The sequence below is a fragment of the Lactuca virosa genome, chromosome 4 (genome assembly GCF_052849685.1).
Source record: "Lactuca virosa cultivar CGN04683 chromosome 4, Lactuca_virosa_CGN04683_v6, whole genome shotgun sequence".
In the NCBI taxonomy this organism is placed as follows: domain Eukaryota; kingdom Viridiplantae; phylum Streptophyta; class Magnoliopsida; order Asterales; family Asteraceae; genus Lactuca; species Lactuca virosa.
This window is the reverse complement of record NC_136429.1, coordinates 79,402,984-79,417,874: the sequence shown is the minus strand read 5'-3', so window position 1 is coordinate 79,417,874 and position 14,891 is coordinate 79,402,984. Positions and strand designations below refer to the sequence as shown.

Here is a 14,891-nt window from a genome sequence, read left to right as displayed (position 1 = left end):
CGATTAGGGTTAAGTGTTCCTACTTAACCTATTAAGGACTTAATCCACTAAGGACTTAATCCATTAAGTCCAACATTGCTTTAGGTTAACTTGCAATTGGTCATTAATTAATATTTTAAGCTTATTAAATAATTCTCGTGTGTGTGCCGATCAATTCGCACAAATTAGGGTTTTATGCCCTTAGGGTTTTCCAACCCAATACTAACCCATTAGCCCATTGGTTGGGCTTTTAGGTCACTTTGGGCCTCATTGGGCCCATTAGGGTTTTATTAGGTCAGTAGGGTTTCTTGGGCCCATTAGGGCTTCATTGGGCCCACTTTGACCAAGCATCCCGCAAACGAGTCAAACACAACAAAGCAAGCAGACCGCCACCCGACACGGCGGCCGGTGGCGGCAGGAGGCGGCAGCCACCACCACACGGTGGTGGTTTCAAGTTTTCTATTGATTACCGACACTATTACAATTTTACAAAAATACACAAACACACACACACACTCACGTAAATAACACACATACACACACACACCGCCGCACTGTGGCGGCAGGTGGTGGTCGAAGGTGCTAGCCACCACCTCACGGTGGTGGAGGCGGCTCACTTTGATTCCAATCTACACAAACCACACAACCTTGACTGAACCCACCCAAAGACGCACACACACGTGCCCGGAACAGTAACACCACCACCCATTTAGGGGCGTACGGTGGTGGCAGTGGTAGAGCTAGGCGGCAGCAACATCGGTCCATGATACAACTCGTCATCGGCAGCATCTTCGTCTTCATCGGCGGTGAGACGACACGACGGCCTCTCGGTGGTCTTATAGCTCCAACAACGGCGATAGAAGTCGTAGAAGAAGGCGACATCAACGAGTGATGGAGGTTGCGCCTCCACCGGGGTACGACTTGATAGCAGCGGCACTATGTGGTCCGACGACCCACAGAACCGTCGTCACTTGAGACTCCTCGTCGCAGTCGTGGCTGCACCGACGGATGGCTTCGATCGGCGACACCTCTTTCCAAGAGATAGGAGTATCGCTCACTCTCTGCTCAATAAGAAAGTGGAAACACATATTGCTAAAATTAGAAAAGCGTTAATCATTAGTGATGCTCTCCTGAGAATCTCTTGTGAGAACAACAAAGAAAACATGAAAAAATGTTTTTTTAAAACAAGCATGAATCAATCGTGATATTCTACGAGGAGAATCACACGCTTACCGGAAAACCATGACTGAGAGTCTTCTTAACCATGGTCGACTATCTTTCGTTTTGTCTCCATCAATCTAGTGCAGTCTTATGTCGGGATGGAATCGTAATTCCATTGTCACAAGAAGATATGCCATGTTATTTAGATGAAAAGAAGAGAGTGGAATAATTAGGTGTGCATACCGAAGATGGGCATCTCAATTATGAGCAGGCGGTCATGCCGACCCTAGTAGGCTGGCATATGGAGTTACCAATCGGTTTTGAAATTATTCTTTCAATATTATGAGCCCCACAATCATTATACATAATTTAATCATTTTTAAAGGATGTAAACCCTTCCCATTGCAAAGCCTTTCTACTAGGCTGAACACAGCCTCACTAACTAAAGTAGCATCATCAATTACTATGGGACAACCACGTTAACTGTTTTAATCTGCGTACATCAATTGTAAATCGTTAACACCGGTTTTCGAGATTTTAAACCCTTAGAAGACAACTTTCACATGCTTTTGAGTAAAGAGAAATGATCTTTTATCACCTCTTTCCAAGAGATAAGAGTATCGCTCACTCTCTGCTCAATAAGAAAGTGGAAACACATATTGCTTTAATTATAAAAGCATCAATCATTAGTGATGCTCTCCCGAGAATCTCTTGCGAGAACAAAAATAGAAAACAGGAAATACTGTTTTTTGTAAAACAAGCATGAATCAATCGTGATATTCTACGAGGAGAATCACACGCTTACCGGAAAACCATGACTGAGAGTCTTCTTAAGCATGGTCGACTGGCTTTCGTTTTGTCTCCATCAATCTAGTGCAGTCTTGTGTCGGAATGGAATCGCAATTCCATTGTCACAAGAAGATATGCCATGTTATTTAGATGAGAAGAAGAGAGTGGAAGAATTAGGTGTGTATACTGAAGAGGGGCATCTCAACTGTGAGCTGGCGGTCATGCGGGCCCTAGGAGGCTGGGCATATGGAGTTACCAATCGGTTCGAAAATCATCCCTTCTTAGAAAAAAAGAAGTGAGACAAATGGTGTTCTGCGAAGATGATGAGTTTATGATTATCGGATGTGCTGAGATTTGGCATGTGGTATCAAATCAAGAAGCTGTCGGTGTTGCGAATACCTATACGTGATAATTTTACTGCTATTGTGGTTTTGGTTTCATAATAATCAGGTCGAGTCTGTTACGGCTTGGTGTCGCCCGTGATTATGGTGCGGGGTGTTGTCTGATTGCATAAAGGGAAATAGAATGTATAAATACATAATTTTTTATTATTGTGTTCGTGGTAAAGTCTATTTGTAGGGCTGCTTCATATGAGTTGGAAAAAGTAGTCTAAAATTTTGTTGTGGAATTGATTCTACCATGAAAGATTATAGCACTGAATGGTTTTTTGTGTCTCTGTGTGTCATATCGGTTGTTGTTTGAATCCATATACATCTAAAGGTACGTTAATATCTGTATAACATAGTATATCTATATATAGGTTTGAATGGATTGGTGCTGATAAGTTTGGTGTGAACCTCTAGTCATTAGTATATATAGTTACATCAATACCTTTACAGATTACAATATCCACAAGAAACAGAAACAGAAATAGTATTTGATGTTTTAAAAGGAGAGCTAGATTAACATCACTCTGTCCAAGTAATATCCAAATCTCCCCAGTTATCCTCGGATACCCCTAACGCCTTCCACACTGCTTTGGAAGCGTCAACAATATTATTAGGGCAAGGTGGTTGATAGTCATGATCATCATCGCACCCCATAGTAGAGTCACACTCATCCACAACCATTGCCTTTACACTCCTCCCATTTCCATTGATGGTAATATACTTGTGGCACCTATCCCCTCCCTTGTACCATCCAGTTGACAGCGCCACAACTGGTGTGTCATCAGAGTGGTATTGGTTGTCACACTCCGACGGACCACCACCATCACCTCCCTTTTGGAAACTGTTTATTGTCAGTGTTGCTTTAGTATCGCCTGTCACCGGAGGCGAGCATGTATACGTGGTGTAAAACTTACCTTGGACACAACAATCCGAGTTGTTCTCACGGTTGCATTCTCCTGGAGGCGGTTTTCTTCCCCGGATACCACCACTTGGTTTGCAAGTCTGAGCATTGATCTCCAATGAAGTTGTTGCCAGGAGAACCAAGAACAGAACAAAATGGAAATTCTTCATTGCCATTGAGATGTTGCTAGTTATTGTTTACAATGCTGTTGGATGAGTAGAAAGGCAAATGGGTTGTGCTAATATAGCCTTTTGCTTAACAGAAAGCCAAGATAATAGTCAACTCTGTTGTATTTTATTTTCAAGTGACAGATGTTTTTCTACGGCAATAAAACATCCTTTGGATATTCACTTTCCCTTTTAAGAAAACCAAGTAATTAAGAGTGCACGGACCAACTACAATTTTGTCCATTATGGTGCACGTTGTGTCTAATTTTGTCTCATTGTTGATTTATAGAGTATATCTAAAATCACAGCCACTATTCTTTTATTTGGAGAAAATATTTTCCATTGATTCTGTAAAAATAATAGTTTCAAACTTTTACCAATCTAGCCGCATATTTCTCTTGTATATTACACATGCAGGTAAAATCAAGTTAATATAACTGATACTCCATATTTCTTAATTAGTACCTAACATTATTCATCATTCCACATATAATTAATCATGACCTTATCATATTACGTTTTAACCCCTTGGTTCTTGCATCAAAGTAAATGTACTGTATATCAAGCTGTACATATACATTTGGTACAAATATAGAACAATTGACATTAAGAGTCCTTTGGCTAGTATTCCGCAATTAACGTTCCCCGTACGTAGGCTTTGATGCGGGTTGACACGTGCCGTTGAGATGGTGCGGTTTACTATTCAATTTTCAATATTTTAAAATTTGATTCCAACTTCTTAGTTATCTTGTAATTATATTTCTATCTCTATAATGTATGTTTGTGCTAGCAATTTTATAGATTCGATTGTCTTTAAATTTCACAGTCCGACACTAACTTTTTACATCAGAATAGTGAAAAAATTTGTCATAATACTATTTCACCTTACCGTACACCATTTTTTTGCACTAAATATATATCCCACAGTAAGTTCCCTTTTTTAGATTTATATAGATTGTCAAAAATATCCTTTGAATTATTAGCTTTCAATGTATCTATTTACATTTTTTGTGTGATATAAGCTTAATAAAATATATTATTACAAAAAGATAACCAACTACATTATTAATTCGAATTATTTTAATCTTTTAAAACGACATTTGCTAAATAAAATAATTCTATTCAAAACATAAAAATAAGTTGGGGATGAGTGCGCCACAAATAAATTATATTAAATTGTTTTTATAACGAAATTTGATATATGGAAGAATTGTGTCGGGGTGAAGAACAAATTGGATGCCAACGAATTGTTGTGGATGCCATAGTGGAGTAGGGTTGATGGTGAATCTCAAAATAAAATAAAAAATAATAAAAATTAGAAAGATACAAAATAATATGATAAGGGTAATATACTCTTTTAATGTCGTGTAGGAACGTATAGTGGTATAATAGAATATGAAAAAGATAGTCTAGGTGCAAAAGAAAAAAAAACATAAAAGTTATAAGCACATTACATGAGTAGAAATATTGACCAAACCAATTAACATAATCTACTAAAATTTGAATACATGTTTATTTGGCATGGTTATTTTATACACACGCATGAGGCCGTTAACTATATATGCACGATACACTGAAAACCATTAACTTATATATACGTACTTGCGCTTATCTACACTCCCACAACAAATTCTAACTTCATTAAATTTTGTTTAATATGATACAAACCCCTAATTTCAATCAAAACAATTATGACTCGACAGACATGTTTTTTTTTTCAATATCAATATCCCACTATCCTGTCTGAAAATTTGGAATACCTTTCAAGACTTTATGTTCCGGAGTGATTCTCGATTTATTCAAATTTCGTTAAACTGATTATGTTCAAATTTCATTATCAATTCCCAACTATCCATGTGTGTAATTTTTTAATACCCTACAATACGTCAAGTTCCGTTATTATGTTTGATTAATTCATAAGAATAAACTATATTTGATTGAATAGGTACGTGGCTTTTCTCTATTTGGATGAGTATTTCATTAGTTTTTACTGGATTTAAGTTGTAGGCTGGTGTTTGAGGGTAAAGAACACTTTCATCTTATTTTCTATAAAACGAAGTGAACTTAAGAGTAATTCATTAAAAATAGGCAAACAAGTTTTCTATTTTAAATGCGATTGGAAGTTTATATAATTAGACGATAGAACAATTAATTTAGGTTATAGAGATCATATGTATCATAGTTAAAAGTTGTATTTAAATCTTTAGGGTTTCATGATGGAAGGCTTGTTGTGGAGAGCATTCGATACATTACAGTTGAATGTTAGATAATTTTGTTTAATTGGGCCTCAACATTGCGAAACCATTAGAAATCATGGGATCTCTCTTGGTTAATTATTTTTACAAACACAATTAATTTCTTTGAGATGAGTTTACACATGCTTGTTTTGTTGTTTCAGTTGCATACCTACTATCTTGTTTAGGATATATAGAGTCAATCTTGCTTGATTTGCATCTATCTCGTGGGAGAATGCATATATATTCACTTTTTTATACGTTGTAAGCTGTCTACGCAGTCTCCAAACCATACTCCCCCCCCCACCACCCCCCACAACAATGATTCAACCCAAACATGAGATCAAGAAGTCTCACATAGACATGGGTACTCTCATGCAAAGCAAACTAAGATGAACGCATTATATGTCAAAATGACCACTCCAAGTTCCATTTTCCTTCTACGCCATTTTTGGCGGCCATTGCGGCTCCGTAACAGCATCATACTTGAAAAATCACGCCATGAAATTATTCTTTCAAGATTATGAGCTCGCACAATCATTATAGATAATTCAATTATTTTTAAAGGATGTAAAACCTTCCCATTGCAAAGCCTTTCTACTAGCTGACCAAACCCTCACTAACTAAAGTAGCATCATCAATTACTATAGGACAACCACATTAACTGTTTTAATACTCGTACATCAATTGTAAATCGTTAACGCCGGTTTCGAGATTTTAAACCCTTAGAAGACAAGTTTCACAAGCTTTAGAGTAAAGAGAAATGGCCTTTTAGCACCTCTTTCCAAGAGATAGGAGTATCGCTCCCTCTCTGCTCAATAAGAAAGTGGAAACACATATTGCTTTAATTATAAAAGCGTCAATCATTAGTGATGCTCTCCTGAGAATCTCTTGTGAGAACAACAAAGAAAACATGAAATACTGTTGTTGTAAAACAAGCATAAATCAATCGTGATATTCTACGAGGAGAATCACACGCTTACCAGAAAACCATGACTGAGAGTCTTCTTAACCATGGTCGACTAGATTTCGTTTTGTCTCCATCAATCTAGTGCAGTCTTATGTCGGGATGGAATCGCAATTCCATTCTCACAAGAAGATATGCCATGTTATTTAGATGAAAGGAAGAGAGTGGAATAATTAGGTGTGCATACCGAAGATGGGCATCTCAACTGTGAGCAGGCGGTCATGCCGGCCCTAGGAGGCTGGCATATGGAGTTACCAATCGGTTAGAAAATCATCCCTTCATATGTCAAAATGACCACTCCAAGTTCCATTTTCCTTCTACGCCATTTTTGACGGCCATTGCGGCTCCGTAACAACATCATACTTGAAAAATCACGCCATCAAATTATTCTTTCAATATTATGAGCCCCAACAATCATTATACATAATTTAATCATTTTTAAAGGATGTAAACCCTTCCCATTGCAAAGCCTTTCTACTAGCTGACCAAAACCCTCACTAACTAAAGTAGCATCATCAATTACTATGGGACAACCACATTAACTGTTTTAATCTTCGTACATCAATTGTAAATCGTTAACGCCGGTTTTCGAGATTTTAAACCCTTAGAAGACAACTTTCACAAGCTTTTGAGTAAAGAGAAATGGTCTTTTATCACCTCTTTCCAATAGATAAGAGTATCTCTCACTCTCTGCTTAATAAGAAAGTGGAAACACATATTGCTTTAATTATAAAAGCATCAATCATTAGTGATGCTCTCCCGAGAATCTCTTGCGAGAACAATTAAAAATAGAAAACAGGAAATACTGTTTTTGTAAAACAAGCATGAATCAATCGTGATATTCTATGAGGAGAATCATACGCTTACAGGAAAACCATGACTGAGAGTCTTCTTAACCATGGTCGACTGGCTTTCGTTTTGTCTCCATCAATCTAGTACAGTCTTGTGTCGGAATGGAATCGCAATTCTATTGTCACAAGAAGATATGCCATGTTATTTAGATGAGAAGAAGAGAGTGGAAGAATTAGGTGTGTATACTGCAGAGGGGCATCTCAACTGTGAGCTGGCGGTCATGCGGGCCCTAGGAGGCTGGGCATATGGAGTTACCAATCGGTTTGAAATTCATCCCTTCTTAGAGAAAAATAAGTGAGACAAATGGTGTTCTGCGAAGATGATGAGTTTATGATTTTCGGATGTGCTGGGATTTGGCATGTGGTATCAAATCAAGAAGCTGTCGGTGTTGCGAATACCTATGGGTGATTATTTTACTGCTATTGTGGTTTTGTTTTGATAATAATCAGGTCAAGTCTGTTACGGCTTGGTGTCGCCCGTGATTATGGTGTTGGGTGTTGTATGATTGCATAAAGGGAATTAGAATGTGTATCATAGTTAAAAGTTGTATTTAAATCTTTATGGTTTCATGATGGAAGGCTTGTTGTGGAGAGCATTCGATACATTAAAGTTGAATGTTAGATAATTTTGTTTAATTGGGCCTCAACATTGCGAAACCATTAGAAATCATGGGATCTCCCTTGGTTAATTATTTTTACAAACACAATTAATTTCTTTGAAATGAGTTTACACATGCTAGTTTTGTTGTTTCAGTTGCATACCTACTGTCTTGTTTAGCCTACTAGACATGATATATAGAGTCAATCTTTATTGATTTGCATCTATCTCGTGGGCGAATGCATATATATTCTCCTTTTTATACGTTGTAAGCTGTCTACACAGTCTCAAAACCATACTCCCCCCCCCCCAACAATAATGATTCAACCTAAACATGAGATCAAGAAGTCTCGAATAGACATGGGTACCCGACGCAAAGCAAACTAAGATGAATGCATCATATGTCAAAATGACCACTCCTAGTTCCATTTTTCTTCTACACCATTTTTGACGGCCATTGCGGCTCCGTAACAGCATCATACTTAAAAAATCACACCATGAAATTATTCTTTCAAGATTATGAGCTTGCACAATCATTATAATAAATTTAATTATTTTTAAAGGATGTAAAACCTTCCTATTGCAAAGCCTTTCTACTAGCTGACCAAACCCTCACTAACTAAAGTAGCATCATCAATTACTATAGGACAACCATATTAACTGTTTTAATCCTCGTACATCAATTGTAAATCGTTAACGCCGGTTTCGAGATTTTAAACACTTTGAAGGCAAGTTTCACAAGCTTTAGAGTAAAGAGAAATGGCCTTTTAGCACCTCTTTCTAAGAGATAGGAGTATCGCTCACTCTCTGGTCAATAAGAAAGTGGAAACACATATTGCTTAAATTAGAAAAGCGTCAATCATTAGTGATGCTTTCCTGAGAATCTCTTGTGAGAACAACAAAGAAAACATGAAATACTGTTTTTGTAAAATAAGCATAAATTAATCGTGATATTCTACGAGGAGAATCACACGCTTACCGGAAAACCATGACTGAGAGTCTTCTTAACCATGGTCGACTAGCTTTCGTTTTGTCTCCATCAATCTAGTGCAGTCTTATGTCGGGATGGAATCGCAATGCCATTGTCACAAGAAGATATGCCATGTTATTTAGATGAAAAGAAGAGAGTGGAATAATTAGGTGTGCATACCGAAGATGGGCATCTCAACTGTGAGCAGGCGGTCATGTCGGCCCTAGGAGGCTGGCATATGGAGTTACTAATCGGTTAGAAAATCATCCCTTCATATGTCAAAATGACCACTCCAAGTTCCATTTTCCTTCTACGCCATTTTTGACGGCCATTGCGGCTCCGTAATAACATCATACTTCAAAAAATCACGCCATGAAATTATTCTTTCAATATTATGAGCCCCCACAATCATTATACATAATTTAATCATTTTTAAAGGATGTAAACCCTTCCCATTGCAAAGCCTTTCTACTAGGCTGACCAAACCCTCACTAACTAAAGTAGCATCATCAATTACTATGGGACAACCACATTAACTGTTTTAATCTTCGTACATCAATTGTAAATCGTTAACGCCGGTTTTCGAGATTTTAAACCCTTAGAAGACAACTTTCACAAGCTTTTGAGTAAAGAGAAATGGTCTTTTATCACCTCTTTCCAAGAGATAAGAGTATCGCTCACTCTCTGCTCAATAAGAAAGTGGAAACACATATTGCTTTAATTATAAAGCATCAAGCATTAGTGATGCTCTCCCGAGAATCTCTTGCGAGAACAAAAATAGAAAACAGGAAATACTGTTTTTGTAAAACAAGCGTGAATCAATCGTGATATTCTACGAGTAGAATCACACGCTTACCGGAAAACCAGGACTGAGAGTCTTCTTAAGCATGGTCGACTGGCTTTCGGTTTGTCTCCATCAATCTAATGCAATCTTGTGTCGGAATGGAATCGCAATTCTATTGTCACAAGAAGATAGGCCATGTTATTTAGATGAGAAGAAGAGAGTGGAAGAATTAGGTGTGTATACTGAAGAGGGGCATCTCAACTGTGAGCTGGCCGTCATGCGGGCCCTAGGAGGCTGGGCATATGGAGTTACCAATCGGTTAGAAAATCATCCCTTCTTAGAAAAAAAGAAGTGAGACAAATGGTGTTCCGCGAAGATGATGAGTTTATGATTATCGGATGTGCTGGGATTTGGCATGTGGTATCAAATCAAGAAGCTGTCGGTGTTGCGAATACCTATGGGTGATTATTTTACTGCTATTGTGGTTTTGTTTTGATAATAATCAGGTCGAGTCTGTTACGGCTTGGTGTCGCCCGTGATTATGGTACGGGGTGTTGTCTGATTGCATAAAGAGAATTAGAATGTGTAAACACATAATTTTTTTATTATTGTGTTCGTGGTAAAGTCTATTTGTAGGGCTGCTTCATATGAGTTGGAAAAAGTAGTCTAAAATTTTGTTGTGGAATTGATTCTACCATGAAAGATTATAGCACTGAATGGTTTTTTGTGTCTCTGTGTGTCATATCGGTTGTTGTTTGAATCCATATACATCTAAAGGCACGTTAATATCTGTATAACATAGTATATCTATATATAGGTTTGAATGGATTGGTGCTGATAAGTTTGGTGTGAACCTCTAGTCAGTAGTATATAGAAACAGAAATAGTATTTGATGTTTTAAAAGGAGAGCTAGATTAACATCACTCTGTCCAAGTAATATCCAAATCTCCCCAGTTATCCTCGGATACCCCTAACGCCTTCCACACTGCTTTGGAAGCGTCAACAATATTATTAGGGCAAGGTGGTTGATAGTCATGATCACCATCGCACCCCATAGTAGAGTCACACTCATCCACAACCATTGCCTTTACACTCCTCCCATTTCCATTGATGGTAATATACTTGTGGCACCTATCCCCTCCCTTGTACCATCCAGTTGACAGCGCCACAACTGGTGTGTCATCAGAGTGGTATCGGTTGTCACACTCCGACGGACCACCACCATCACCTCCCTTTTGGAAACTGTTTATTGTCAGTGTTGCTTTAGTATCGCCTGTCACTGGAGGCGAGCATGTATACGTGGTGTAAAACTTACCTTGGACACAACAATCCGAGTTGTTCTCACGGTTGCATTCTCCTGGAGGCGGTTTTCTTCCCCGGATACCACCACTTGGTTTGCAAGTCTGAGCATTGATCTCCAATGAAGTTGTTGCCAGGAGAACCAAGAACAGAACAAAATGGAAATTCTTCATTGCCATTTAGATGTTGCTAGTTATTGTTTACAATGCTGTTGGATGAGTAGAAAGGCAAATGGGTTGTGCTAATATAGCCTTTTGCTTAACAGAAAGCCAAGATAATAGTCAACTCTGTTGTATTTTATTTTCAAGTGACAGATGTTCTTCTACGGCAATAAAACATCCTTTGGATATTCACTTTCCCTTTTAAGAAAACCAAGTAATTAAGAATGCACGGACCAACAACAATTTTGTCCATTATGGTGCACGTTGTGTCTAATTTTGTCCCGACGACTTGTCGTCGGCATAGGCGAAGCTATCGCGACGACATCTATACCGACGACACTATTGACCTATGCCACGACTATCCCGACGACTCTATACCGACGAGAGGTCGTTGGCATACCATATACCGACGACGTGTCGTCGGTATAGGGTCCGAATTTGTTGTCGCCATAGGGTATTAATGTTGTAGTGAGCCAAGATAATAGTCAACTCTGTTCTATTTTTTTTTTCAAGTGACAGATTCTTCTACGGCAATAAAACATCCTTTAGATATTCACTTTCCCTTTTAAGAAAACCAAGTAATTTTGAGTGCACGGACATACTACAATATTGTCCATTATGGTGCATGTTGTGTCTAATTTTGTCTCATTGTTGATTTATAAAGAATATCTAAAATTACGGCCACTATTCTTTTATTTGGGGAAAATATTTTACATTGATTCTGTAAAAATAATAGTTTCAAACTTTTACCAATCTAACCGTATATTTCTCTTGTATACTAAACATGCAGGTAAAATCATTTTAGTATAATTGATACTCCATATTGCTTAACTAGGTGAGTGACCCCGCGTTTGGGTCAGATGTGAGTTTTTTGTTCGGTTTATTCTCTGTAAATATTCTTTCATGAGCTATTTGTTTATACTTTGAAGACGACATTAGGTTAAAGCGGGTGTGTGGAAAATTCCTCAAGATTTGATGGACATCAGTTGTATGTGGAAAATTGAGGAGATCCGAAAGTGGAAAATGAAATTGTAAGAAGATTATCAACACAACTAAACGAATCTGTTCCATTATAAATCATCAAGTGCAACAAATTGATTCCAGTGGAAAGCAACATTCCATTCCTCTAATTACTTCAAAATTGTACTCTGCCTACATTTGTATGGGTTACACCATGTTCATTCAGATTAAGTAAAGACTGTAATGCGTATGTTGTCTATATACAGTATATTATCTATCTATTCTGTCTGGTATTTTTCAGATTTGACCAAAATGCCCTTTACTCGGAAAATCACCTAATCACCTCCTAATAATAAACATCCAATTACTGCTTCCAACTGGTATGTGTTGATGGCTGCTGCACAGAGCTCTTCAAAGTCCATCTTCTTGTAAGATATAAGACAGGGGCGCCATCTACAACACCACACCACTGCTTCCTTCACTAAATGCAAATTCATTGAGTACTCCCAACCGTTTTACAGGTGGCTGTAAAAAAATTCACAATTTTAAAAGTAAATAACCATTTTACCCTTAAGAATTTGCTTTCATTTATATTTAAGGATTTATGATTTGAATACCTAACATCTCCTAATTTCGAAACAACTTGGGGCAGGGATAGCTCATCTGATACATCTGTTTTTTTTAGTGAAGGTTCTTTGCAGGTTATAGGTACCTATGTCAAAATGCCATTTTTTAACTTGTGGAAATTCATTATGTCTTTGCATATCTTCATCAACCTATATTCACTAAATATAATCCCTATGTATACCCTTCAAATACCTCTTTCAACTTTGTTCCAAGGCGCAACAGTTTCTGCTTCATCCCAAGCTCGTCTTCTTTATTCCATTTCACTGCACGGGTAAACATGAGATACCATCAACATAACAGTTTCTGATTTTCAAGCAGGTAGACATTAATAGAGTTAAACATATCAGAAAAAATTAGCAAATTTTAATGTAAATAAAAAACTTTAAGAATGAAGGCGTTTAATGACTTAAAACTCGCATTTTGTGGGTTATTGATCAGTATAACGCATCTTCAAATTGATTATTAAGAAGTGAATGAGATAATTAACTGATTAAACATAATTTTATTTTCAAATCAGAATTATATAAGAATTTATTGACAACCCTCAAAACCAACAGATTAAAGGAACGAATAGCAAGTCGTCGAACCATTCCCTCTCAGTTGTTCATTCCAATCCTGGCCGGATTACACCCTGATAAAAACATAAAGAAGTAGCAACAAAATTGAAAATACACATAGAGACAATACGTCAAACACTTTACGTGCAAGAAACCAAACAAATTGGAGAAAATATGATATTACCTTGGGAAGAAAATCCGATTCTGAGACAAATTGTCCTGGTTGTATCGATCATATTCATTGAACAAAAAGAAAGAAGAAAACATAAAAAACTAAAAACTAGTTGGTGCTCAACACCATATCTTTTCATCACCTACATACACAGAAAGGTTGCCCTCTAGGTAACAGATAATAACAATACCATTTTAATTAAGATATAAATTTAAAATCTAGAAATATATCGTCTGTATTGGTCCAGCTAGAATACCTTGTTCAGGTTGAGGGAAAATCAATAACCTGTCAAAGTGACTATCTTGAAATTTACGTTTAGGTTGCAGAAAATATTAATAAATTACTCAAAAAGATTATGCATTAAATATCAAATTTACCTTTATGTTCATTGCCTTGCCTGAATTCAAATGGTGGAAATGAGGATAGATTTGGTGAATGGTATGCATTAATTTAGGGGTCGCATTTAATGGTTAATTTAGGACTCGCCTTCTCTGGATCAATCAGGTCGTACTAAAAACCATAACTTCTGCCCCAAAAGGCTTGGCTATCTTCACTGCAAAGAAAAGAAACGAAAAGTATGATATGTTGTAATATATTGCTTTTAGCTAATAAAACCCTAAATACATACCTCTATATACACAATAAGAGCCCTGAAACGTGGGGCGTTTTCAGTAAGAAATCCGATGGTCTTGATGTCACCAGCTATGGGTCGTTCGGCTCCAAGATAAGCAAAAATCGGTGCATTGTTACGTGCACAACAAAAAAACCCTAAGTTTCATCTTGAACTTCCACGGTGGTTCGGTGCCTTCTTCTCAGCGAGGTTGAGCAGAAACGCAAAAGACCTTGACACGAATCGGTAGAAGATGCTTGGAGAAGCTCTGTTTATAAGGGTAAAACATTTTAACAAAAAAATCGAAAGGAGTAGAAGACGATGGAAGAAGCAGACGACGATGAGCGGAGAGTATGGAAGAAGATGAAAAGTCGGAGGCGGTGAAGACAATTGGAAGATTTTACCTGTGATTACAGAAAGGGAACAAACGAAAGAAAGAACAACGATAGACTGAAAACAGAAACAAAACAAAAAGGAACGACCATAACGTGTATAAAAAAAAATTCTATATTATCACAGGAAACGAAGCACACCAATCCAATCGCCATTGGCTACAATAACGGTGGAGAAAAGAAAATGCCAACACGTGGACACAAAGTAATAAGAAAATGGCAAATACTACCCAGAATACAAACCAATCCAAAATATCACATACGAGGATAAATAAAGGACCATTCTTGCCAAAAACAGTTGGAGTTCACTATATTCCTAAGAA

At 37.4% G+C, this 14,891-nt stretch overlaps 2 protein-coding genes across 12 annotated transcripts; both read right to left on the bottom strand.

Annotated features, from left to right (window-relative positions):
- Nucleotides 1–2,793: 2,793 nt before the first annotated feature.
- Nucleotides 2,794–11,262, bottom strand: LOC145109832 (uncharacterized). Its single transcript, XM_079046974.1, has 3 exons — nt 10,715–11,262; nt 9,857; nt 2,794–3,320 (listed from the first exon to the last, which is right to left on the bottom strand). Exons 1-3 carry the CDS (start codon nt 11,260–11,262, stop codon nt 2,838–2,840), a joined length of 1,032 nt encoding a protein of 343 aa, XP_078903100.1. The 3' UTR covers nt 2,794–2,837.
- A 1,082-nt stretch (nt 11,263–12,344) lies between these two features.
- LOC145105676 (uncharacterized) lies at nt 12,345–14,657 on the bottom strand. 11 transcript variants are annotated; one of them, XR_013707392.1, is made up of 6 exons: nt 14,195–14,643; nt 13,579–14,119; nt 13,380–13,468; nt 13,030–13,100; nt 12,828–12,922; nt 12,345–12,735 (listed from the first exon to the last, which is right to left on the bottom strand). XR_013707392.1 is itself a non-coding variant. In XM_079042755.1 (6 exons), the coding sequence occupies exons 3-6, from the start codon at nt 13,703–13,705 to the stop codon at nt 12,726–12,728; spliced, it is 303 nt and encodes a 100-aa protein (XP_078898881.1). In that variant the 5' UTR covers nt 13,706–14,119; nt 14,195–14,444; nt 14,581–14,657; the 3' UTR covers nt 12,345–12,725. The 11 variants fall into 11 exon arrangements, 4 of the variants coding, with proteins under 4 accessions (XP_078898881.1, XP_078898883.1, XP_078898882.1 ...); XR_013707394.1 differs by having other exon boundaries at nt 13,425–13,468; XM_079042755.1 differs by lacking the exon at nt 13,380–13,468 and having other exon boundaries at nt 14,195–14,444; nt 14,581–14,657.
- Between the last annotated feature and the right edge of the window lie 234 nt (nt 14,658–14,891).

Bases quoted from the DNA above. Each gene is read 5' to 3' on its own strand.
- LOC145109832 (XM_079046974.1), bottom strand. From the start codon at position 11,262: ATGAAGAATTTCCATTTTGTTCTGTTCTTGGTTCTCCTGGCAACAACT.
- LOC145105676 (XM_079042755.1), bottom strand. From the start codon at position 13,705: ATGAAAAGATATGGTGTTGAGCACCAACTAGTTTTTAGTTTTTTATGT. The intron at 13,101-13,578 runs GTAATATCATAT...TTACCCGTGCAG, and splicing joins AATCGGATTTTCTTCCCAAG to TGAAATGGAATAAAGAAGAC. The intron at 12,923-13,029 runs GTATTTGAAGGG...ATTTTGACATAG, and splicing joins TTGGAACAAAGTTGAAAGAG to GTACCTATAACCTGCAAAGA.